This window comes from Pipra filicauda, unplaced genomic scaffold, assembly GCF_003945595.2.
Source record: "Pipra filicauda isolate LSUMZ 115617 unplaced genomic scaffold, ASM394559v2 scaffold112_size3218982_pilon, whole genome shotgun sequence".
Classification (NCBI taxonomy): domain Eukaryota; kingdom Metazoa; phylum Chordata; class Aves; order Passeriformes; family Pipridae; genus Pipra; species Pipra filicauda.
In genome coordinates this window covers 366,595-393,764 of record NW_024103574.1, presented here as the reverse complement: position 1 = coordinate 393,764, position 27,170 = coordinate 366,595, and the positions used below count along the sequence as shown (strand labels likewise).

General features: G+C 39.6%; 1 protein-coding gene across 1 annotated transcript in view; it reads right to left on the bottom strand.

The window, feature by feature from the left end:
- PKN2 (protein kinase N2) overlaps positions 1-3,970 on the bottom strand; it is a 55,059-nt gene extending 51,089 nt beyond the window's left edge. The window contains exon 1 of the mRNA XM_027713073.2: positions 3,546-3,970. Within this exon, the coding sequence (XP_027568874.1) occupies positions 3,546-3,593 (48 nt within the window). The 5' untranslated portion in view covers positions 3,594-3,970. The remainder of the gene's footprint in view (positions 1-3,545) is intronic.
- Positions 3,971-27,170: the final 23,200 nt, after the last annotated feature.

Here is a 27,170-nt window from a genome sequence, read left to right as displayed (position 1 = left end):
CCCAAGTTTAAAAGATTTACAGTACTGTCTAGAAAAGAAGTGGTAGTGAACATCTAAAAGTACAAAAGTGTAACTACTATGCATACACAATAGTTTTATTTAAATACTCCTAGTAATAATTTCTGTTCACCTAGCCATATCAACTTACTATGCTGACATCTACCATCACTGCCAATGAAAGCACACATCTTTGGAAACACACACAACTTCACAAAAGACCTTCTCTTTTCTTTTTAATAATGATTTGGAAAAAAAAACCGAACAAACTTTTTTTCCATTAGAAACTTAAAATTTATTTCACAGATGCCTTATTTAACAGCCTGCAGCACCATACCTTAAAGTTTAATTTTATGAAGTAACAGGTTGCCACTTCCACCAGGAAGCAAAGAGTTAAAGACTGTGCAATTAACCTGAGAACAAGCACTGGAGAGGCTCCTTTACCTGGTGGACAAAGTTCTAAGCGAATGGAATGGAAGGCAACATCAGCAATAGTGGTTCTTACCCAAACTCATTCCCCCTCCTACAAAAAAACCTGTACTGGAGATAAAAAGAGGTAAAAAAGGGTAATCTGGCTTTATGTAATCTTTTCAATCTTTAGTAATCAGGCAATTTCACTGGTGAAGCTACTAAACAGAACAAACCAAAAGGAGGATTTTTAATGCCAAGTTTACTTCATATTATGCATTTGCTAACTACTGAGGAATAAGTGTTGCATTTTTCACCTTGAACAAACTCAGCTGAAAACCTGCTAAGAAGCAAGACATACTTTCCACATCTTATAAAAGAATGCATACCATATTTTGTAGGAAAAGCGGGACAAAAATATCAAGTGGATATTTGCTAGCAGAGGTTTTTAAGAAACTGCTTTATCTGTTATGGAGTCACTTTTTTAAAATACAAAACTGTCATTGTGAGAAGTGCAACCTAGGGCCTATTTAAGGCCTGTTTAATTAAGCCCAGTACACTTTAAAACAAGTACATGTACCACCACTTTCTTATTAGCAGTTAGCTATTTTGGTCTTTTGTTTTTTATATTTTCTCAGAATCCACTTCACATCCTGTTAAGTCAGTAGTTGTGACAGTCTGCCAGTCTTTTTATCAGGAGAGTTCAACTGATTCTTGACTAGTGATCCACTTTAATTAACTTGACCCAAGCCTAACAGTTTACTTATACCATGCTGGAGTACACAGGGCTGTCATAACCAAGTGCATGCAGAACACGCAACAGCAGAAAGCAATGTATTATATTGATCACTGACCGGTACTCACTCTAGAGTCCATGTCAGGAACAAGCTTGGGATTTACACTGGGTTTAGCTTGTTTTCAGTAAGTTTTCACGAGTATTAGCAAAACATCTAAACCATTGTCCATGATCTAAATCCATCCAACTACCTGACCCTTTTAACCTTTACTGCAACCACGCATTCTACAACTTCCTCATCTTTCTGCGCAGGATTGCAATATGCAAGCAAAAGCCCATTTTACATATAAGCACTTTTTAAGTCGGAGTTCTTTAGATTGAGGAAGTTCCCTCCTGAAGAAACATGTGTGAAATGGCGTATCTCACACTTCACAGCAGTTCTCTTTCTTTTCGGGCCATACCACTAAACCAACTTTTACGTACAGGTATATGAACAGCAATTTGTTTTCAAGTATTACCAAGAAGAGTTATATTAATGCCTTCACGTTTCACTGCTAATATACACCACCACAAACAAAATAGCATCTTTACAATGTTTCCTTCTAATATAGAAGTTCCTCTTAAAAATACCTAAAAGTTAGCAGTTCACGAAGCTTAAACCCCCGGGATTCCCGTGTTAACTTCTTACCTTTCTGTCCTGCCCGAGGAACTGTATTTATCAATACAGAAGTTACCACATATAATGGAAGAGGCAGTGCAATCAAAGAATCTAATCCATCCTGAATTTTTTTTGTTTTGTTGTTGTGCTTTGGTTTTTTAAAAATTACTATTTTTTATATTACCTTCTTTTTTTTTATTAATATCACTGTCAGTCTCATCTTTCAAGAAAAAAAAGCAACAAAACAAAACAAAAAACAAACCCTCCCCATTCCCAAAATACTCCATTCATTTCTGTTTAAAGTAATGTGAACCTCACTCTTGGTACTTCTACAGAAATGTTGCTTCCATTTATCTTGCCTGTAACACTACCATAGTTAGCTATTCACACAGCTCACCACTTCAAACAGGTTTACCAGCTTATACATCATCGTATCAAGTTTGTATTAACATAGTGATTCTTCCTAAGCACTTATGAGCCACTGATTAAAGTTCAGCATTTTAGATGGATTCTTAGCCTTCAGCCATCTCACGTGCTACAATATTAAGTAGACTGCTACATCTCTGTTGTGCCTTCTTTTCCTTTGTTACTCAAGTGAGCACATTGCTAACAGTCAAAATTACAGGAGAATTTAACAGCATTTGGGAAATAAAATCTCTCCTTTTCAAAAAATGCCTTTCTATTTTCTTTTTGAGCATTAAATTCAATACTTTCCATTTATGGTCTTCTTATTTCAGTTAATTGTCTATCTAATAAATTCAGACACACATTCTTTGCCTGGTTAAACATAACAACTTACATAGACTTAACGACGTATATTAAAAAAAAAAAAAAAAAGGAAAGCAAACTTTCTTCCGGACAAGGAAGCTTAAGAGGTAGCAGGTTGAGCTAACATTTAAAGATAAGAACACAAAAGTGAAGCTCCCGAATTGCATCTAACCCTGTTAACCCTGCAGCTGACAAGCAGAAAAGTAACACTTGCACAGGCAACCAAAAGTGGTCAAACTACAGGGATGAAAAACTCCAACCCTCGAGTCTTCAGGACTTCTAACAGTGTCGCGCGTTGTTTAGAGTTAGTTTTATGTAGTGACAAGAACCCTCGCGGTGTGACAAATAACGCTGTTCGCACCATTTTCTCCTCTTCCCGGGCTTCTCCTCTTCAAGGCCTATAAGAAGGAAGCTGCCGCGGCTGCTGCGCGGTGCCATGTCCAGGGGAGAGGAGGCTCTTTGCCTGACCCTGACGCGGGCGGCGGGGTGGCCCCGGGAGCGCTCGGCGGGGCCCGGACCAGCGCCGTGCCCGGGCGGCGGGGGAGGGCGAGAGCTCCGGGCCCCACAGCGGCTGCGGCAGGCTCGGGGCGGGCGCGGCAGCCCCGGGGCGGGCGGGGGGTGCTGCCGGGGCGGGGGGCGCGGCGCAGGCAGGCCCCGCCGGAGGGACGCGGCCGCTCGGCGGGGGAAGGAGGGAGCCGAGCGCAGACAAAAGCGGGTCGCGGCCGGCGGCGGGGTGGGGCCGTGACCGGGCGGCGGCGCCTCCGCTCCCGGGGGAGAGCGGCGGGAAGAGGCCTGGGGTGGGCACGGGCTTCCGCCACCGCCCCCCCGGCCCGGGGCTGGGTGTGGGTGCGGGGTGGGCGTCCCGCGCCGAGCGGCGGGCAGGGGGCGGCGGGGCGCGGCGGCTGCTGCGCGCTCCCCGCCAGGGAGGGAGGGGAGCGGGGCTGGGGCGGCGCTCCCGGGGCGCCCCTCGCCGCTTACCTGTATCTCGGTGAAGAGGATCTCCCTCTCGGCCGCGTTGGACGCCATTGCGCCGGGGTTTGAAGTCCGCACCTGGGCGCTGCTGCTGCCGCCGCCGCCGGCGGGGAGGGGAGCGCGGGAGGCGGGTCCGGGGCCGGGACTAAGGGCGCATCGGGGGCGGGGGGAGCGCTCCGTGCTCAGGCAGGCGGGCGGGCGGGGGTGCGCGGGGGGGCGGCCGCCGCCCGCTCTGCTCTCATGGGGGTCGCGCCGGGCGCGGGGGCGCGGTGCGGTACCCGGGCTGCGGTGCCCGCGATGCGGAGCGGAGCGGTGTCCGGGGTGCGAAGCGCTGCCCGCGGTGCGTTCCTGGCGGAGCGGAGCGGTGTCCGGGGCGCGTCGCGGTGCCCGCCGTGCGCTCCCCTCCCGGGCGCGGCGCTCGGCCCTGGCAGCGCCGCGGCTGCTGCGCCTGCGGCCGCCGCCGATGTCGCACCATTTGGCTGTCACCCTGTCGCAAACGCCGCCGCTGCTTTGCGGCTCCCGGCGGCACGTGACGGCGCGGGGAGGAAGAGCGGCCTCGCTCGCGGACGGCGCGCGACCCCCCCGTGACACCCCCGCGCGGGCTCCGCGGCGCGAGGCCCCTCAGCCCTCACGGGCCCCTCACCCTCCTCGGCCCCCTCAGACCCTTCTGCCCCCTCACTCTCCTCAGCTCCGCGGCCGCCTCGCCGCCTCCCTCTCTCCCTCCCTCCACACTCCGCCGGTACCTCTTCCCCGTCCGTTAAGCTCCAGTGCTGGGAAATCCTCCAGTGGTGGCGGGAGTTTGGGGGGGGGGGGGGCGTGTGGCACATCCCTGGTGTTGGGGGCTTTAGGGGCTCGGCTCCCCTAGGCCCAGGAGGCAGGTGAAACCCTCGGTTTGTGGGTTAGCGAAGGCAGGTAGCTCAGGAAGGAGAGGTCACGCTTGTCTCAAGCGCCCGGAGAGAGGGCAGCCACCTGCCGCCCTGGGGACCTGGAGCAGTGGCCCGGGAGGTTGTGGTGAGTGGGGGCTGTAAATGCCGTTTTTAATAGTTTAAAGGGCTAAACGTTTGTACTTGGGGTGCTCGGTGAGGTTTTTGGGGGGCTGGCACAATTCAGTCAATTTGCGGAGTAATGAGCTGCTGAGAGCTTCAAAGGCAGTTTGGGTGTCTGGGAGGAAATGGTTTCTCTTCCCTCGTGGCAACATGTGACACGACCATTTATTCTCAGCTTCCTGCCTGTTTCGAGTGTTGGTGGGTTTTTGCACCTGTCCATAAACATTCTTTCTGTTGTCCAGTCTATACACCTGTGCATTCTCATTCCACCCTAATACTGGATGCTACATTAGGCTAATTGGACTCATGCAAAATGCTCTGTGGAAGCAATTACAGCTGGTTTTGGTTTTTTTTTAGTCTGTGCAGACTCATATAAGCTGAGGCATTTTCAACAGATTTAACCTCATGCAAGGATCAGCAATTGTTCTGTTTATACTACTGCATCTCTGTATGGATACAGGCCAGTAGTAGTCTGTTTGCTCTAGAACTGCAAGTTAAACTTTGGAGGGTTGGGTTCGTTTGTTTTGGGTTTTTTGAGGAAAAAGGGAATGGGAGAAGTAAACATTTAAATTACCGCTACTGTTCCTAGCAAATTTGAAGCATTTTAAGGGTGCTTTTATTTCTACTGTTGAGCACCAAACAAACCTGACAATCTGAAGTACTATGCTACAGTACAAAAGAAGTTTATGAACTTATGCACACAGTTAATTTCACATAAAAGTAATACTAAGACAGTTCTACAGTATCAATGCACATTTTTACTGAAATTACACTTTTTCACTTACTTAAACCTATGTAGCCGTTTGATGTAGTTCATAGTCTTCCACATATGCAAATCTACATATAGACTTCGTTCACATGAAGCCAGTGGCTTAACTTCTGTTTTATGTGGCCAGGCATCTACAGGCTCAGGAAGAAAACTACTTGCTGGTTGTCTAAAACTCACTATTCTACAAAGAATACTAAAATTTGTGCCAGCACAGCTTCAGTGTCAGTGGTATGAAGTAGTCTTACTTTAGTGGTCATGTGTCAAAAGCCATGAAATGGATTTACTTGTAGAGCATGGTGTAGTTTTGGGCACATTGCAGGAGAAGGTGATGGGGGTTGGTGGGGAAAGAAAGACGTTTATAGAATAATTTCTCATTTTGAGCGTGATAGAATGATTCCAAACTGTATTTAAACTTCATTTGAACTGGTCTTGAGAATAGATGTTGAAGGATATAAAGAATTAATCAGAAATGACTGGGTTACAAGTGTCTTCGTACACTTGTCAGTGTGTATGTGGTCCATTGCTACAGCTCATCTCCTGGCCTGCTCCCATTGCAAAGGAGGAGAAGGAATGTGATTGCACGCGTATTTTATAAGACGTGGTGAGAGGGAAACACAGATTGTGCCCCAAAGAAAATTCATAGATGTATGAGTTAGTGAAGCAAAGTTAGCGAAGCTTGAGATTCTCTCTAAACACAGGCAGCTGACTTTGGTTCATGCTTAACCTAGCCTGCCTATTGAGTGTAGCCTAGAACATATTATTACCCCTCTCAAGACAAGGCCTGTAATCTTTTTTTGTATTCCCGATGTTATTTATGCAACTTGGAAAGACAAAGTCCTAGATTCTTTGATAGAAGTGTAGTGGCACAGGAATCAAAAGAGAAACTGGTTGATAACATTGCTTTAGCTGAATCTCTGATACTCAATCATTCTTCCTTCAGAGTCTGGAAAACACGAGGCAGCCCTGGACAACTGTAGCTCTACATTTAAGTACTGTGACAGTGAATTACTGAGCAAGCGGGAACATTCTGAGTGAGTCCCAAAATAGAAGGCAGTTAAGTACGTAAGTCCAAGAATTTAGCATTATATGGAATCCTGAGTTCATCCCGTGCCTTAAAATATCTGAATGCTATTTCTTCAGCCATTATTATGTTAGCTCATTCCTGCACTCAATTAGCATGCTAGAAAAGCAAACTGAATGAAAGGGATGCCAGTACAACTGGCTGAGGCCTTTAATTATTCCTTTTCTTCAGGTCGTGTTATTAAAGTCTTTGTCCCAAAGACCTGGAAAAGTGAATAGTTGAGACTTCAGTGTTCCTTATGCAAAACACCTTGTGAGCCCTTGAGCATAGTACAGAACTCTTGGAGGAATGTGCAGGGTACTGTAAGCAAAATTTAGAGTACTTTTTAGAATAGTTCTGACTAGTCCAATATACCACCTAAGGAAGAACTTGCTTTCACTGGGTGATGCATATAGAAGTGGGGACTGAGATGTGAAGAACACTAGATAGGAGTTAATTATATTATTATGCTTATTACTGGCAAAACTCTACCAGGAAAAAAGTAATTTTTTTATTTAAGCTTCTGGTTAATCTTGCTTGTTTAAATCGGTGATGTAGGTCTACAGGGACAACAATGTAGAGATGTGCTTGGGTATGGGCTAAATGAAACTCTCGGGAAGGAAGAAATTGGATACAATTCTGCATGTACTGTTAGTAGATGAGTGGAGGCAGAGCAATTCTAGGCCAGCCCAACACCTTTTTAGGCCCAGAATGAACTCCAGAAATTACCCCACCTTTTTAATGGGGTGGGGTAAAGGTTATTTAATTTTGCAAGTAATGTTGATACCTGTTAAAGGAAATCCTTGTCTCACAAAGTAGTAATGCTAAAATTCACAGTTCAAGTCTACTTTGGGATAATATTTAAATTCTTTCACTTAGAAATAAAGAAAACTATGTAAAAGAATTGTAGCCCTAACGTTAGTTTAAGAAAAACCCAATACCACCAACAGCAGATTTTTAATAATGCAACCATTTGTTGTCCCTGACTTCTAGACATGGCACTATTACTCTTGTAATACTGTGCTCATGTCTAGGTTGGATCCTTTGAAAATCTTATGAAATCCTGGAACTATAAGGCACAGAAAAAAAGCGATGGGAGAATGTATACATCTTTGCCTTCTTTGTTTGTTTACTTCAGCCTGGAGATGTTGAAAAAATAGTATATTAATGAAGAACAGTACTTTCTATCTTGCTTCTTAAAAAATTGTGACCATAGGAGAAATCCTTGTTTTGTAAAGCTTCCAATAATACATCTCACCATAGATTTAGAAATAAATGTCTAGGTCATGTTGAACTTTGAGTTAAAAAATAAATTAATATAATAATCTTTTTTAGACCAACAACTTGCTGGTGTTTATTTAAGAAAATGCCGAAAAGGAGAAAATAAAAAAATTGAAAAAAAAGTGTGGATAATTTTTCTTTTTTGAAAACTCACTTCTTCCATAGTACTTCAAAAAGTTAATTACCTGGCTTTCACTCAGATTTCTCAAAGGGAATTCTGTGTTAAGAAATGGCTCCTGAGAGAGAGCATAAGAGCTCTCTGAGGCTCTTACTGATGTACCACTGCCAGTGACGAGCACAAGTTGATGACATGTCATAAACAGAAAACTGAAATGAATACGTAAGTTTATTTAGCTCTTGTGGTGCTTGCAAATTTTGTGTATTCTTAAACTATTCCTTTATTACTCTTTTAATTACACAACTAATCTTACAACTTTTGAGTGGATTTCCGTGATGTAATCATAACCCTCCTAGCAATTGCTGCACACGTTCTACTTAAAATTTGTCTTCTATGTTTACATACTATTACCCAGGGCTGGGTGTAGGCATATAGTCACCCAGCCAAGTAGGCAGATGTTATGAGGAGTGGAGTGCAACAAACTTTATCTTACTATCTGTTTTAATAATTCTGGACCCTGGGAAGATTTGAAGACAGTGAGAAAAGAGTGCTCCAGGGGAAGGAGATTCATTCCTATTGTTGCCTCCTGTTTTTCTTTTCCATCCTCTTACAAGGAAAAATTGCCGTATGCCAGTTAATGTCTCTGGAACCTTGTGGAGAGGAAAGACCTACCTGTGCAGAACCAGCTGTAAGATCAGACCTCATTTCTCTAAAGAAGATCAGCTTGGATTATTTGAAGTAATAACAACATGCTTTATGTCTTTACAGTAAGGCTATGAGCCTACAAGTGGATCAACATGATCGATCTGTACACCTTTGCTAAGTCCCAGTGATTCTAATTAAACTTGATGGTGGGATCCAGCTTATACTTGGTGGTGTTTCTGCAATGAGCTGTGCCCAGATGGACTCTCATGCTTGCATTGAATGCACTGAGTGAATAAGGCCTGGTGCAGCATTGGTAACGTTGTTTTCAAACCATGTGGATAAAGGATCATTCCAAGCAAGGTAACTGTACCTTTGGATAGTTCCTGGTCTCATTGCTTTACTTCTGTCAGTTGCACGTGCATTCCTTCAGATGGTGACTAGTTGAAAGTACCTTAGTTTGTTACAAAACCAAGGCAAGATGCATTCAAGAGTGATTCACAGTATGTTCTCCTGTTATGAAGAAGGGTGATTTTCTGAAGAAATGTAGGTGGCTGGGACCTAAAGTTGCTGTGAATAGACATTAGAAAATTTGGGCTCAGGAGGTAATTGAAGGTTGTCTTATGCAGCACTAGGGTGTGCAACTTTCCATGATTCTAGGAAAATCAAATTCCTAAAAGGCCTTTCAAATATAAAACAAAAAGTTTCACAACATAGCTGAAGTCCCAATCTGCATTTTGAGGAAAGGGAAATGTATTGCAAAGGATGAGTCAGACATGGGCATCCCCAGAGAAATCTTTGCAAAGCAGGAGCAGGAGGTCTGTGCTTGAAAGGCTGCTGCAGGGATGTCTCTTGCATTCTTCTAAGGTGGGGTTCGACCTGCCTGTGGGCGGTGTTTTGCTGCCAGGAATACTGGACTGCAGATTTTGTAGCAGCTCCCAGCAGGGTTTGCAGAAGGTTGTGTCCGTTCTCCTCTGCATCATGGTACTGATAGACTGGTCTCACCCTGTGGTGTGGAAGTTGATGTGTGTGACTTGTGAACTTTTGGTTGTCCTCAAGCAATTTTAATTTGCTGTTTTGAAATCTACAGCAAAGACTGACAGAAACAGGAACTGGGTCCTTTGCATGAAAACATTTACAGCTGCAGTGATGTCTGGTGATACAGTGTCTATACATCAGCGCTTTCTTCAGCTCTAATATGTTCGTGGACACAACATATAACTATGTCAAATGGTCCTGAAACAAACTTCATCAGACACTCAGTCTTAGCTGGTAATGATTTTTGGTCATGATTAACTTGATGGCTGTTTTTTCTCTCCATGTCTTTATCTCTTCTCAGAGACAGTAGCCTGCATATGTAACTCTGTCAGGGATTGAAGTCCTAAGTAGTTATTAACTTGTACTTAGTATGCAACGTCTCTGAATTAAAAGGGCAGATCTATCTTCATCTAATGAACACTTAGAAGGAGAGTTACCCGGCAGGTTTATAGCTAGCTCTAATTGCATTCTCCTTGCTCTGCTGGGACTAACATCTGCAGGAGAGAACAGAACAACTTTCAGAGAAAATGACAATTGCATCAAACAGTATCAAGAGAAAGACACAGTCAAAAAAGTGCTGATACAAAATATGTTGCTGCTTCCCCTTCTCTCTTCCTTGTCTTAACTCCCTGTCTTCTCTCACCCTCAATTTTTTTATTCTCATGCTGTGGCAGACAAACTTGCTGTCGTGTAATTTACTGCAGCTTCACGTTGCTTTGATTCATGTTCTGCTGCTTATGAACCCTGTGGTTCAGAGATGGCTTGTTAAAGTGTATTCCACTTAATTAAGTGTTGTTTAGGCATAAGTGAGGAAGTAAGACTAGTATCTCTCTCTTTTTTTTTCCTTCTTTTTTTTTTTATTTTCTTCTTTCTCCTCCACCCCTGGAGTGGGATGGTCATGATAGGAGTGAGCAGGGAAGTTAATCACACGTACCTTTTTAACTAGCCGTAACTGAAACTTTCACACATTTCAGGTTCTTCAAAGGCATTTTCTTTTGTGAATCTACTGGCACTCTTATGTTTTCTGATAAAAACACAGTGTAGAAAGGCTTAGGTGAGATTTCTGTACTGGAAACTAGTTGCAATGTTGATTGTGGAGTGAATCTTCTGACTGGAAAGTGAAATTATTAGGCATCTGAGAGATTAATTAAATTTTTATGCTTCAATTAGTTTTCTTAGGTACACAGAAGCCAGTGATTTTTTTGAAGTTTAATAAATTTTCTTGTAAGCACTTAATGTTATGGTTTTTATGTTCTAGAGCAAACACTGAATGTCTAAAGGATTAAGCTGTATCAGTTTGGTTTAAGTTGCTTCGAGGTATTTTGAAATGCATTCACTGAAATCCCACATTGTTAGTCTGGCCTTGGATTTGAACCATTTATTATAATCACATAATGAAATATTAGAAACATAAAACACTTTCAAGTTGATTTGCTGCCTAGCAGGTAGTTTGCAGTTAGTGAACTTGTTTCTTCTTTATAAGAAAAATGAAGCTAGAAGCTGCTGAAGAACACGTGGAAAAATGTTTTGGAACCTTGATTTGTGTTCTGTATCTACACTGTCAAGGAGCAGTCAGCCAGAGGCAAACACTGAGGTGGAGTTAATGGAGGAGAGGGCTAAAGTATACTGGGTTGATATTTGAAACATGATAATTTAGGGGTTTTTTTATGTTCATTTACCTCTGCTTGCTGCAATGTTTACATGTTAGCTTTAATGAAGGCAGCTTTTACACAAGTGCTAGAAGTGTCTCCAGCTAATGGAGTGCCTTATTCAGCATGCTCTCATTCTCTTCCTCTCGACATGTTCTTTGCTTTCTTCTATCTGTTACCTGCACACCCCCCCCCCACCCTTACTGGAACTAATGCAGTGATGGAGCAAAGCATAAAAATGAAGTGTAATAATCTAAAACCAAAATAAAAAGGTTTACCCTCCTCCTGTCCTGTATTCTTTCTCTCCATTCTGAGATCAGTTTAGTAGGCCATTGCACTGCAATGTCCTTAATGACTATTTGACTGAGATAAGAGAGCTTAGATAATTGGACCTGTGCTGAATGTGGTCGTGATAATGATGAACATGATGAGGATATATCAGTGATACGTCTTCACTATGTTTGGAACCATGGCTGAATTCTGTAGCACAGAAGTGCACAATTACCTTGATAGTTGCATGAACAGCCTAATGTTTGGGTTTTGTTTAATTAACTGTGCTAGATAATAGTAACAGTTATTAGAAAAAAACTCCACAACTAGACATTAAAAGCATATATATTCCCATGGACCTAAACAAAACAGTAAATCCAGTTGTTATTTACACTTGCTATGCCGGTAGAAGTTGATTTAACATTAGAAAAGTGCAGTAATAAGCAGGATAATAATAGGATAATAAAATTGTATACTGTATTATTAGGCTTTCAGACTTTAGATACAGCAGACAGTATATTATAACTTGTTTTCATAACATTCAGCTTATCAATCAGAAATATGAATATTTCATAAGTATAGTATAACAGAAGTCGTTGAAAAGGAAAAGGTGAAGCAGAGGCCAGTGGGGATTGCCATTCGCAGGCTGTCCTTAACTCTGTTTATTGCTTCCCCTTTTCCCAGCAAATCCAGTATTTAAGAAGGATTGTAAGACCCATGTAATCATTGAGGATTTACTTTGTTGGTGCCTCAGAGCTGCCTTCAGCAACAACACTGCTGTTCTGTTTTTTAAACATACACATCACCTTTACAAGGTACAGATAGATGTTATCAGGAAGTATTTTAAATAGTCACAACTGTAAATTTTTGCTTGAAATTAACAATTGAAATTTAAGTAGACATAGGTTCAACTTTTGGTCTTACGCTGGCAGAAGGCACTGTAGTTCTACAACCATCTTAGATACAACTGATATAAATTGGGATTCAAGCTAATGAGGTCAAGTTTCTTTTTCTCTCATGTCAGTACAAAATATTCTTAATTCTCCATTTGATATAAAAGTATAGAAGAATTCTAAATATATAATAGGCTAAGGTTCAGGGTAGGGTAGAATAATCTCTACTGGCAAAAAGTTCTGTTGTCTCTGGTGAATAGGGAGCATAGTACTCTGATAAACTGCTTAATATTTCTTAATGCTTAATGTTTCTGAAGATTAGTGGATGTGGATTAATTAAATTAACAGTTTAACTGAAGAGCTTTACAATTGCAGTTTACCTCACACTGTTTCCAGTCTTTGCTGCAATATAGGCAAAATATAGAAATGTTAGTGTTTATTCATTTTTTATTTACAACTTTTCTTACTTGCATAATATGCAAGGACACAGTATTTCTAAGTGTCCTTAGCATAAAAAGGAAAAAAAAATCGGTAACGGCAAAGGTGAATTAGTGAAAGACTCTTTATAAAGGGAAATTTTAATATTAAATTGCTCCATCTAGTGGCAATCTGCTATAACTGATTTTTTGCTGTAGCGATTATTATCCTTTAGTAGTGATTATGCCTCTTAGGAATTTAAGATTGAATTCTTCTTTTACATGGGAAAGTCCTCTACCAAGGGAACTCCACATGTGACAAGGTAAAAACTTTGATTTTCCTTCCAGTTTCTTCTGAGGAATTTTACTGTTTATGTCAGTGGAAGGAGGTCTCTGGTTCTTTGTTGAAGAGTTAAAATACACAGTGAATCATGTACTGAGTACAGCACACTGAGACACATCTCATGTTCTAACATGAGATAAATTTCAGTTGCAGGTTGGTTCATCCGAACCTTAACTAGCATCGATACTGTACTTTTCATAATAATAATGAACTAATTGGATGATTTGTTAATGTCAATATACTTTGTAAGCAGTTGGAATTCTTATGCCAATCAAGGCGAAAACACCTGTGTTTCCCAGTCATATGAAAATGAGGAGAAAATTCAAAAGGGAAAAGGTTCAAGGAAAGGTTTAATCCAGACATCTCTGATGCCTTCTTCCTTTGCACACCTTGAAAAGATGAAAAGACAAAAAAGAAGGGAGCTCTTGAGGAGGCTTGCATATTCCTGCTGCCCACTGCTGTGATCCCGTGTGCAGCTGGTTAAACAGCATATGATAGTAATGCTAATGTTGTTTTTTGAGGCTTGTCCCTATGTACATATGCCTTAAAGGTGGTACTATCATATGTCATTCTTGGCCAATGTGTGATTGGCCAATTATTTTTTATTTTATCCAATTATTATATATTTTATCATTTTTATCCATTTTTATTTTATCAATTTTATGAAATTATTTTTTATTTTATCCATTGTCTTTTAAGGTAGGGCTGCAGATAACTTTTCTGTTTGTTCTGAGATTCCCAGATGCCTAGAGGCTGTAGAATATTATAAGCCAAAGCATGGAATCCTGTATAAAAAAACTACTTCAGTCATAATGCATCTTTTGATGCTTAGCATTAGTGAATTGGTATCCCACAGAAGTCAGTTTTGCCCTAGAAAATAGCCCGACTGCTTGTCAACTTCAGAAAATTGAGGAGCAGCTCATTAGCATCACATAAGTAAAAGCAGAATTTGGTTTATATTTCTAGAAAGTTCATTTGTAGAAGACAATTGAAATTACAGGAGTGGTGGGTTTTTGTTTCACCTGGTGGACAAAGATTAAGAAGATAATACTTTTCTCCTTGTAGTGAGTTCTCTGAAGGCAACTAATTTAAATTCAAAAATGCCAAACTTTTTTTGGGATCAATTAGAAACTTTGCCCAGACCATGTTAATAGCTCTCCAGTGAAGGAACAATATTCCCATCTCTACAGGGTAGTTCACCTTGTCTAGTTTTTTTCAACCATTATTGGGAAGATACATGTGCCCAAAATACCGTCTGCTGTGTATTTTTCATACCTTTCTCTATTTAACAGGAAGTTGCAGCCCTCAGTCCTTCTTCTTGTGTTGATGTCTTTTTTTTAAGTGGAACGAACTTCCTTAATCAACTCAGTAAAGCAGAAAAATGGATGGAACCGGCTTTCCAAAACTATTTCCAGAGATAGTGGAAAGCACTCAGTGGAGGCTTTTGTTAATGTGAACTATAGAGTTGGCACTTGGCTACTCTCTTCCTCACTAGGATGGGAATACAAGCTTTTCCATTCCCGCTTTAGTCACACATTGTGTCACTGATGACTGCATGGGTAGATGCAAGGATAAAGGAAGTAGCAGAATTACTATGCTCATTTAATCTTCTTTCTAACTATTGAGATTTCAGCAATGATGCCAATTAGAAAAATTGTAACTGCAGTTTTGGCATTCATATGAATTAAATTTCACAACTGAATCAAATTCTGTATAATGACATTCTTACAAGGGTTCTAATTCTGCTGGTTTTACTTGGTCAGAAGCCCTCTCAGTCCCCATAAGAGCACTAGGATCAGCATTTACTATTTGGCTCAGTTCAGTAATTGTTTTCTTTTATGCGACTTTTTAGAGTGCTCTGACAAGCACAGAATGAACAGCTTATTTTATCAAGATTTATAGTCAATAGCTTCTGTAGTCTTGTGAAGAAGACATCTGCTGTGCAAATAGCAAGGTTAAAGTGATTGCACATGAAGTAAATACAAACTTCAGCTAGTATTTCATCCTGAAAACCAGTCTGAACAATACTTAGATAACTTCAAGTAATGGAATCCCTTTCATAATCTTGACCCGTATACAATTTTGTCAAATCCAAGGTCAGATAGAATTTAAAAAATAAGCTTTATTTGAACTTCTGTAACCATTATTTCACAATTGTAAGCATGCTCTTTAATAAAAAAAGTACTAGTATTGTTAGGTGTTTTTTTTTAAAATTCTCATGTAAGTCTCAGAGTTTGATCAGTTGTAATAGAAAAGAAAATATTATCTATTTGTTTAGGAAATATCTTCTAAACCATTGCAGCTGCAGACAAAAGGAGTTCATTTCAGATTGATTAATGTGCTATAAGTATCAGGAATTGCTTGGTCTAGTCACTTTGTTGCTTTCTCATCTCTCTGAAAAATCAAATGAAGTATCTGAAGATTCCTGATTGATGCTGTCAGCTTTGTACTGATATTACAGTGCATTTCAGGAAATGTTCAAAGCGAGGCAATAATTTTCAATCTTTTTTCAAGTATGCTGCAGTAAAGTTTTTCTATCAGATTATACAAAGTCCATTTCCCAAAGAACTGTGCATTTTTGTGTTGTGCATTTTTGGGTAGCTGCCTTTACACATAGACCTCTATAAATATGTATGAGAAAATGATGTATCGTTGATATTGCCTACTTCTGTTGTACCATACCAAAGTGCATTTTTTTTCTCCATAACCCATACTGTGTCTTTTTGTTATATACAAGCTTTAATTATTTTATTTTCTTGGAAGCCACGTGTAACTTGATTTAATTTCATAATACATGTACAAATTTTTCAAATCTTACTACAGAATTTTTCAGGACCAAATCCAGTAATTTATGGGTAAGAATGTTAAAGTACAAGAAACTGTAACAAAGAAGATTATTTTCCTCCTAAATAGGGAACTTGGATAAGATAGTATTATTAATTCCTATATTTGTTCTCAGCTTGCAAGGAAAGTAGGAATTACCTCACATTTTCAATTCTGAAAAGTTATATGTGGATGTGATTTGGCCAAAAGAAGTTCATGCACCTAAGATGCATGAAGTTGTATAAAAATCTTACTGTTGATTTGGTTTCTTTATGAAAGCATTCAGCGAAAGAGGAGCATAGCCTTTGGTATCCACAAGCTGTACATGCAAACTCTGCAGGAGATCTTGGGTTGTAATAAAGGTGGAAGTACAGAAAAACTCTAACATTCTCTCAGGAACCCCCTCCGGTTCATAGCAGAATGGCTGGCTGCTCGCCATGCTGGCACTGGCTGCTGGCCAGCACCAGTACTCTGTGACCTCTTCTGACACAGCTCAAAGAGCCTGAAGGATGAGTTAATGCTGCTTCAAGCACCATTAATGAATCAGATTTTAAGTGTGGATTCTCATCCACAGTGGTGTGGGAAAGTCCATCACTCTGAGAAGGAACCAGGAAAGAGGAACCTTCTCCTAAATTTAGATTTCATGCAGCTGAATAAAAGGTTCATTTTCCTTCTCATCAACCCCATAAACAACGTTGTTGGTGTCTTTTTTTACCACAGTATGAAAAAAGAAATAACCAAGTATATTAGCATATTATATTGCCATTTTTTGTATAGAATGTCTTGTATGTGCACTCTGGAAACTGCCTGATACAGTTTTCAGTGTTTTTCTATCTTAGTATAAAATATAAGGGAATAACCTGAAACACACTTAAGCCTGTACTTAAGTTCCGTTGGCTCTAAGGAGGTTAAAATATACTTGTAAATTCTAATATGCTTAAGTATTCTCGCTGAAAAAGTGCTTAGGAAAGATTATTTCAAAATATTAATTCTGAAAAATGGAATGCTGACACTCTTAAAAATTCATTGAACAGATTTTGTAAAAAGTATTCTGCTGTCTTTTAACAACAAAGCAATTCTGTCTTGAAAATCTGGAAGTGGAGCACAAACATGATGAAACTAGTCCCAGTGATATAGACCTTAAATAAGGTCCCCTGATGGTAATGGTTTACCAAAATTATTTATTTTAAGTAGCTGAAGCAGTAACACAAGTGAATATTCTTTTGCAGTATAAGATTGCTAAATTGTGTTCAATTCAGTCTATTTACTTGCTTATTGCTGGAGTGAAATAAGCAAAGCAGTTACATAATCAAGTCTTTTTTGTATTGGTGTAATTTGCATGTTTTCTTTATTGTTTCAGAACCATCACAAATTATTATGAGAGAATTATTTTCATGCTGGATGGATGATTGAAACCGCTGAGTGAATTTTTCCGTGTTATTTTGAGTTTTCATGATAAGAAAGTATCCAAAGACACTCTAGTTTTGTCTTTTATATAACAAGGTATATTTTCCTCTTTTTTGAAACTTCAGTATATGTTGCCTGATTCTTTTTCGTTGAGGTGATTCTGTGCCACAAAAGCTATCAATAGGACTGTATCCTGAACACTTTCCTTCCTATGAGCATTACTTGTACAAAATTGTCATTATGTGTATGAGCAGTGCCATTGTTTTCAACTTGACTACATTTAGAGGGATGTGCTCTCTGTAAACCTGGCCCAGTGAGACTAACTACAATGTAAAAGGCAAACCCTTTTCTTGAATTCACTGCAAGTTGAACTAAGCTTACAGTGGCACTGATTAAGCTCCACCATGGTGTTTGAAAATTTACTCTTCCAAAAGAAAGGCATAATCAATAAAAATAAGTGTTTGGGAGTTTTATTTTTCTATTTAGATGTGGAGGGATGTCAGTGCTTTGCTTAATAAGGTTGTTACTGACAAGAGCAGCTCTGGTCTTAGTCTGATCCTATTCTGAGTCTTGATTATCAAGAGCTGTTCCACTGCCCTGTGCTAATCACAGATCAGTTGAGGCTCTGTGTGTTTTGTGTGTGTACAGTGCCCCACAACTCCTTCATCTCAAGTACTCTACTCCTCTTGTCTGTGTGTGGCTAGGTGTTGTAAACAAAGTTCATAGTTCCAAAAAAATTTTGTCTCCAGTTTTAGGTGCTATTTTCTTACAGATTGTAGCAAAAGACAGTAATTTTCAGTGTTCAGGTACTTGCAATTCTTCATTCAATCTTCATTTACAGAATGCTACAGAATTTAGCTAAGGCACTTTTTTTTAATGTAAGTGTATGGTACTGTTTTTCTTCTAGTTCTTGGGTCTGAATATGTTTCTTTTCCTAGGTTAAGGAGAATTCATTCCATCTAAAATTGTCTTCTTTTTCTCTTTTTTAATTAGGCCTGGAAATGTTTTGCATGACATTGTAGCACTTCTTCCCCATTCTATTTTTATTTTGCAAAGTGATATGCTGGGTCTGTGCCTGTATTTTGTAGTGTTTGCCTTTGGTCGGCACTGTGTCAATGCAAAGCTTTAAAAACAATAAAATACTGACTTTGGGTGAGAGGAAAGGCTGAAAGATTGGCTGTATATGTCTTTAATTTTAAAAATATAACAGTAGTCTCATATATAGTTTATATTAGCACCTCTATCAGCACTGAACCACCTTCTCCTAGAAAGTACATCTTCCAGACTTCCTGAGTAGATGAAGTACTTTTCTTAAGAAAGCATTGCAATTACTCCCTGTAGAGTCAGCGAACTTTGCCACCTCCTTGTCCTTCTTGAAATGTCCTGTGCTTCTGGCCCTTTAATTTGATGTGAGGAGTTCCTACACTCGGGCAGCAAGGAGGCAGATTATGGCAAGGCTAGTCAGTATTATGAGAACATGTAATGAGCTGTACAGCCTGCAGAATTCTGGATGCCATAAAGGAGAGACACTTAAAGACAGTTTTCTCAAAGTAGTCTCATTAGCCTGGAAACCAGGGTTAAGAGATAAGAGAATTCTTGATCAGAGACTGGAACTTGCTTCTTGTGTTTATTGGAAGCTTGTTTTTCTAAAGGTTACACAGTGTGTTTTCAAGGAGTCTGATAGCTAAGCTGTAGTAACCTGACCTGTCTTCAGTTTCTATCATTACTGCTTGCAGACTGTGAACTAAATCCCAGATGGTAGCTGTGACATAAGACAGTAGCTGTGAGTATCTGAAGATAACCAGAATTTATAGTAAGTTTTGATTCTGGAATCCTTGCATAAGTAATCCTCTGAAATCATATTGTTTTTACCAAGGTAGTTCAATCAGAACTGGGTAGGGAATCCCATTTTCCCCAAAAGCATTTCTCTCATGACTATTTTAAGATTAAATACAAAGTTGATAGAGGCACGGCCCCTGGGTAATAATTATACTTTCTCCTTTGAAAGTATGTTTGGGAACTATGATTTATATTACTGTATAAGGATAGGAAATATAATTTTGTAAGATTCCATAAATAACTGGAAAAAGCTTTTGTTCTGGAAAAAGGAAGTGTGTAGGTATGCAGGGGTGGGAGGGAGAGGGAATGGTGCATAATAGGTCCTACCGTAGTACAAACTATGCAGGAACAGAGTTATCAGCAAAGTGGAAAATAGGAATCAGCTTTGTTTCTAAGGAAAACAACTCCCAGGAGGAAAGAAAAGTCCATATGCAATACCATAACTGCTGATGTGCTGTTACTTCCTACAGCACAATGAAAGTTCAGCGTATTTTGTTTCTTAAAGTGGTACCCATGAAATTATGGAAATTCTCATATATAAAATTTAGTACAGGGCATCTACTAATATAGTGAGTCACCTGCTGCAATGTGTATTTTCCTGTGTTATTTATCTGCTGAGGGGGAGATGACAGCAAAAGAAATCTCTTGCAATATGGACTGAAGGGGTATCATAGCATTCTCTCAACCAGACCTCCTGCCCCAACACAGAGTCAGCTCAGCCTATGACATGCCAGACAGAGAATTATCAGTATTGAAGAGATTACAGTTTCTGAAGGCAATTTTTAGCCTTACTTCAGTGTCTAGCTACCCTTATCTAACCCATGCTTATAGACCTATATTTATCTTGTTTGTTGATTGTCCAACACTTTGAAATCTGTGTCCCTTGTTGTAGCCAGTTAAAAGGCACTGATGCACTTGTCTTGCCTACACTGAAGAGGCAGGAATAAAAGTTCTGTTCTTGCAGAGCCTGGTGGGTGGACATTTGATGAAACTTCCTCTGACTTCCTTCCACCAAGGAAACTTAAGCAGCAAGGGAGGTGTAGGTGCCCTGGAGCCACATGTGACACATGGTCAGGGAAGCTGAGGCTTAATTGATATGAAGCTTTTGCCCCCATAAATACCCCAAATGTAATATTTCAAATATAATAGTTACAATGGTAAGTATTTAAGGTTCTAGTTATGCTAATTCTGTCACTTACAGGAAGTAGGAAAGCTAAAGTAACGTGAGGTATGATCTCTCTCTGCTTTATGCCAGTAGAAGTTTTGTGTACATGAACTTACACTGGCAAAATTGTTGCTGCTGAAATCTGTTCTGTGCATTATGGCTTAATTGTATTGGTATCATGCACATCACTGTTACATTCAGAGTAGGAGAGCTTTGAGGGTATCCCTGCCTTAGAGTGCCTATAGTAAAGCTATAGCACGAGCAAATGGCAGGCATGTTTCTGTATGAGATACTGGTTCTTATTTACTCACGTTGCAACAACTTCACAGTGAATTTTGAGGCCCTTGCATTTACGGTAAGGGAGAAATTTAAAATCCTGACATATCAGGGTTTTTGTCTTGCAGCTCTCACCAGGAGGCTGCTGTCACGTCTGCTGGGGACAGGTTGATGTCTGAAGTGCAGCCATGGAAAATATGTTAGTTGAACGCCCCCTAGCTGAAATAATTTTCAGAACCATGGCTAAGAGAAAGGTTCTCAGGAGATTCCAATTAACAGCTGGAGGGAATCCCACAATCAGAATTTCTTGTTTGTTTTTTCAGGTCAGCCAAGCAGTTACTCTAAGGATGCATTTATGTTCATATACTGATCCTTTTAGAAAAGTGTCTTGCATTAAGGAAGAAATCTTCATTTTTTTGTTCCTTTTAATTAGGTTGGTACAGATTTGGAAATATGAGGCTGTGCTTGCAAAACTCATCTGAAAACTAGATTGCAAAGTCATAGAAGTGTTCATGTTTCAGAGCCAAATTAAGCAATACTACAAATACAAACTGTAACAAATGTGGATAGAGCCTTCCCAAATCTTCGTTTGCGAAGCCCAGCCATGACAAATACAAGTGTCATTGAAGTCAGTGCTTACTCTGGTGTCATATATTGCACAGACACTTCTCAAAGCAACAGAACTCTGCCTTTTCTCTTAATACAACCGACTGGTCTTTGAATAGGCCAGTAACATTGGTTTTATCTTCATCAAACTGGACATTTCAATATAGGGAAAGAAAAGAAGGAAAACCTCTTTCTATGTAGTTAAGACTTTGTTGTATTATATACACACAATGGCATTGATTCTACCCCTTCCTTGATCAGGTTGCTCAGGCTTTATCCATCCACAGGAATTTCTCAGAGTCTGCAAACACTGTACACATTCAGGGAAAATTTTGATGTATCCAATTAATGAATGATTCCTATTGCCCATATTCTCTCCAATTAATGAATGACTACTATTGCCCATATTCTCTCTCCGTAAGTCTCATTTTAATATCACATTAGAGAGAAATACGTGGCTAGTTTAAAAGACCCAAAGCTATACAAAGTTAAGCGTCTTGGGTGATGTGCTTAACTGCTACTGCATTTTGGACAGGCTCTGCAGTGAGAGTTTCTACAGCCACTGAAAAAGTGACACTTAGCTAGAAAGCGGGTGATAAGAATGTTAAAATGGCCACGCAGCCCTTCCTTTGCAATGCTGACATCACTGCTTACAAGTTATAGAGCAGGGTTAGCAAGGATGAAGTAGCATTATCACAATAGATTAGCCTAATGGTTGCAAAAATCAAGCTATTGAAGATTAGAGACTTCCTTTCCTGACATTATCAAATGAGTTTTTGTTGTCTTACTGTTTTCTGTGCATGTGAGCGTGCATGAAAAGGTGGACTGTCACCACGAGCTGTCTATATATTATATCCTTATTTTTCCTCAAGCAGATTTCACAGAGCTGAGCAGGACTAATTGCTGATACACTACAGAAAATGCTGTCTTCAAGTTCACAACAAGCATAACAAAAGTATAGTCAGTATGGTTCGACTGCTAAGCGACAACAGTTGTGAGGAAAAAAAACTGACAAAGGTTCAGCACTTCCATCCCCTCCAATTAGCACTGAGCAAAACCTGGTCTCCCTTGTATTTCAAAAAGCAAAAGGTAAGCTTTTAAGCAACTTGTAAAACATCATCATCTTGACATTGTGCAAAATGTATAAAACCAGCAAAAAAGCACAACCCCTGTGTTTTCCTTTGTGGATCACTCTTATATTCAGAGAACTCCTTGTAAAATGGAAGCAATCCAGAAAACTCTGTCTGAGATCTCTTTTTCTCATGGCTACAACTGCAGCCAGCAGGTTAGTCCAAAAGTTGATGGGCTGTCTTTTAAGGCCCCTGGTCTTTTTTGCACCTTTAGGGGAAGCAAGACTAGGAGACACATGATAGAGTACCTGGAAGCATAGTTCATTTCCAAACAGTTTAAAGGTTTACTTCCAGTAAGTACAAATTTTTTAAATGAAAATCAATGAGAACAAAATGTAAAATTTGAAACTTACTTTTGCACAGTTCTCCATGAAATGTGATCAAAATATGGTCTGTTGATAAGACTACAATGACAAGGCATGGCAATCATCTGAAAAAATTCCCTTCACTTTCTCACAGGTTTTTTTTTTCTTCATTCTTTATTTTAATTTGAAATAGGACAAAATTACATTTTTTTGTCCTCTGTCTCTTTCTTTCTTTCCTCCTCTCTGTTTCTTTCACTAATTGGGAATCACACTGAAAATAGGCTGCTAAGTATAAAGGAATTAGTACATTTATCAGATTCTCCACTTTTTGCTCCAGACTTCAAAGCAGTTATCTAAGGCATGCTGCATGTGAAAATCACCAACAACTATACTGATATTTGTAGTTTTTGCATAAATGAAGTGATGAGTGCCTCTTTATATATATATTAATTAGACATTAGCTTACATGCCTTGCAAGCCTGGGATGTGCCAAACTACAGTGATTATGATCAAACATTAAAGAATTACCTACCTGCACTAAAGTTAAACAAAGATGGTGCAAACTGTGAATTGCTCTATTAACATTTCTGAACCATTATTAACTAATTTCACTACCACCTACTCATTAGTTACCGAGGCCCAAATTTAATACAATTGCTGTTTTGTGTCAAAGTATCAAACCATAACAAAGGAACAGAAGAGTTAAAGTTTAAGCTATATTAGTTTAGCATGTGTTTAAATCATTCTGCCAAATTACTTCCAGGTTTAGCTAAATAGGTAACTATAATCATGAAAGCTCAGCAAAAGAAATTCATTCAATACTTAAATACTTAAAGTCATACCAGAGTTTGAGTGCATACACTGAGTCAGGTTTTTGGCTTCTCCCAGCAATTGATCCAAAGATCTTTGTTTGGATCCTGATTCTTCAAAAAAATCTAGTTCTAGACCTTTCTGTAACAAAATACCAATATGATGTCCTTCTGTTACAGCCCCTACAGAATGCTCCTATTACAAACAGATGGGTTATCTAATACTCATTAGGGCCTCAACCATGAGATTTTGTTGCTGTTAGAGTGTAATCTATCAGGAGAGAGAACTATTTGTTGCTTGTCTCATGCTTTAGTAATTCATTCTCTATAGATCCTCATTAGAATGGAAAATTACAGCTGTAGGAATGTCTTAGTTTCAAGAAGCAGAAGCAGCCTTTTCCTTTTCCCTATTTTCAAAATAAATGTTCCGTGGTTGTAGGTGAAGGACATGGGCATTGGAGGAAAGTATCAAATGGCTGGTAACTTAGTCATTGTGGTTTTAACCGTGGTGGAAGTTCCTTGCTCTATACAGCTGTGCTGGTTGCTACTTCAAAAGAAAGTTCTCTAAGCTCTACACTGGCACAGGAGAAAGAACCAAGGCTGAGAATCATTTACTGTTGGAAGTAATGACATGTGATTTTATGAAAAAGGTCACAGGAACTGGGGCATTTCTTTCCTTCTGCAAACTATTTTGTGAAAACGGAAAGAGAAACAGAAAAATTAGGAAATCTTGAAAAATCAAAAGTCAGAACTCATGGGGTTTCACATTATTTTCCTGCAGACAGCAAGAAAATTGGCCATGATTTTTTACCACTGACATAGTATACATTATTTTATGAATCCGCAACTATTAAAATTTAGTGCAAATCTAACGCAGCTCTGCAAATGTGAACAGTTTGCATGGTGGAAGAAATGTTAACAGTAGTCCTCTTACTAGAGTATGTCTGTCCTCTAATGGAACCACTTGCTTAGTCTTCAGTGTGGGCTGAAGAAGAAAGGATGTGCAGGGAGAATAGGTGTCTCACGCCAGAGAGTTAATTAAGACAGAATTAAATGAGAGTTTTATGTCTGTAAGGTAGCTGCTCTTTGGTTATTTTCCTGTAATCCAACTTTAACACAATGGTAACCACAGAACTGTACTTCCATGGTGCATCTCTTGGCTCTCCCCCTCACTGTAGTGACCTATATTTTTAGTGGAAAATACAGATCGTGCAAAGAAGCTTCCATAGATTTGAAGCAAGTTCTCTTGCTTGACCAAGGAGTGTGAATGGCTGATAACATGCCAATGTCAGGCCACATCTGTGCAGGCCAAATACAATCTGTATGTGCAGCATCACTAAAGCTGATGGAGGTGGTCCCATTTGCATAGTGCATGCAGGAGTTTGAGCTTCACTGCTCCTGGCAGTCAGTCTGCTCCTTGCACTGAAGTTACCGCCCCTGAGACAAAGCTAGCAGAACGAGATATGTGAGCTTGCATCTCTGCTTATCTACTTTCCAGCCTGATGGATTAATGCAAACTCAGCTTCATTGTTCATGTAAATGAAGATGTCAGGTTTGGAGTGACTAGAGAGAGGTGTGGACTTTTACCTTTTTGCTGTCCTTGCTTAAGGGGACAACCTTTTGCAGGGATAGGCAACTGTTAAGGGCAGCAACACTCATTTGCACTAATAAATTTGTGGAACCTTCTCAGTCCAAGCTGAGAGTTTGAATTTTGTTCTTTCAGTATTAATGGACCTTCTACACATCTCAAAATTAACAAGAGCAAATAATATTTTTCCAATATTCTTAAGGAACAGTTTTTTTGGAAAGTCCTGGCTCTTAATGATTACTAGGATATCTGACCTTGTATTTATATCTAAAGCTATTAGAAATTCAATTGTCTCTAATTGCCACTTTAAGTGATAGTCGGGTCATCATATCTTGTATATTTAGCAAATCTAGGTTTGGGGAAGCTGCTTGAGATCTGACCTTGTATAAATGCTTTTTAAATTACATAGAATCATTTCATAAATCTAATTAGCGTGTGATAAAATCACTTCAACTCACCTCATTTGACACGAGTCCATAAAGCAACCCACGAAGTATTGTCTATTGTTACATATTACTGTTGCTTCTATATGAATGCCTTAAACAGAAATTATATACCACTGTTTATAGCAGTATTTACCTTGGCCAGCAAGTTGTCATGTGTCTCTTCTGAGTAGAAGTAAGCCATGCTCTGGAGGGAGAAAGAGAAAAAAATAATCTGTGCTATGCTTGTAGGAGACACCATTTAATCAGCTAGACCAGTTAATAACTCTTGCTGCCTTTTTTATTTGTCAAGGGCTCAATATTTTTTCAATATGAGGTCTGCTTCAGTGTGCTTTAAATGGCAGTTTATAATTAATGGTACTTGAGCGTGTCTCTTATTTCAGAAATTCATACAACATTCTTGGTTACAATTTATACATGATTTTAAAGTATAATTAACGTTCAGCTTTACAAGATATATGCAAACAGATATGCAAATTTGGAAATAAATATGCAAACATATAAAATGTTGTTGAATTAAGTAGTCCTTAACATTTTTAATGAAATCAATATTTTATTCATATTTTGCACACAATTTTGAGTACTTAGTGATTTGGTAGTTCTCAGACTTTCGTGGACCATGGCTGCAGATTGATTCTCTTGTGGCTCATCTTGTCTTCCAGTCTCTTGAACCTCATATGTTCCTTATGGAAAACAGGAGCTAATCCAAACCCCTTTAAATTATTGGGACTGTTTTCAATTATGCTGTGTGGATATTTGAGATAGTAAATTTAACCTGTTACTGAAACCGTTAAAAATAAGCTTTATAAAAACTTTCATATCGAATCATGTTAAAGGTCTTTCTAGCCCAGTATCCCATTCCTAACAGTAGCTAAATAAACCCCACAACTCCACACAGAGAAAAATATGAAAATATACATCAAATATATCACCTCAATGTTTTTCTAGCATACAGCCACTTGTGAGTCAAGAAGTGCTTATGGTGGTTTCTATGCAGTTAGTTACCCTCCTTTCTCTCTCTACATATTCTATCTCTGACTGTATTGGTGACACACCAGTTTACCAACTGTCTTACGAGTGGCAGAGATCCCAAACCCAAATACAGTATTATAGATGTGGTCTATCAAGTGATGATTCTCCCTTCCCTCAATCTGCTGATTTATGCTGTTACTACAGTCCAGGAAGATGTGTGCTGTCTTCATCAGGCATACTGTCAACTCACTGCTGCACACAAAGACATTGCCTCAGCTGCTCTAGCCCCAGGGAGGGAACCCTGGCAATCCCTGCAGCCCCAGACCTGGAGAATGGCATCCTCTCTCAGGAACTCATCTGAGTTAAGACCTCTGACGCGCTAGGGGTGGTTGCTCCAGTCAGTGCTGCTGTCTGTGTGGAAATCAGTCCATTTCTTCCTACCATGAGACAGTGATGGCTCTTTGAATATTCTGTCTTTACCTGTTCTCACCACTACCCCTAAACATGTGACTCAGTGGCCTGACATTTTCTTTCTGTAGATGCAGGAGGCTATTTTCACTGCTATGTAGTGCTGGTAGCCCTCACATGTATAATTTTATCAGTAAATTTGCCACATGATTCCTATCCCTGAATGCTTGCACTTCCTCAGCTTTGGTAGACCAAAAACTTGATCCCTACCAAGGAATTGTTAACTCCAAAGGACATGTAGTTAAGATACCCAGACAATAAAGGTATAAAGATAT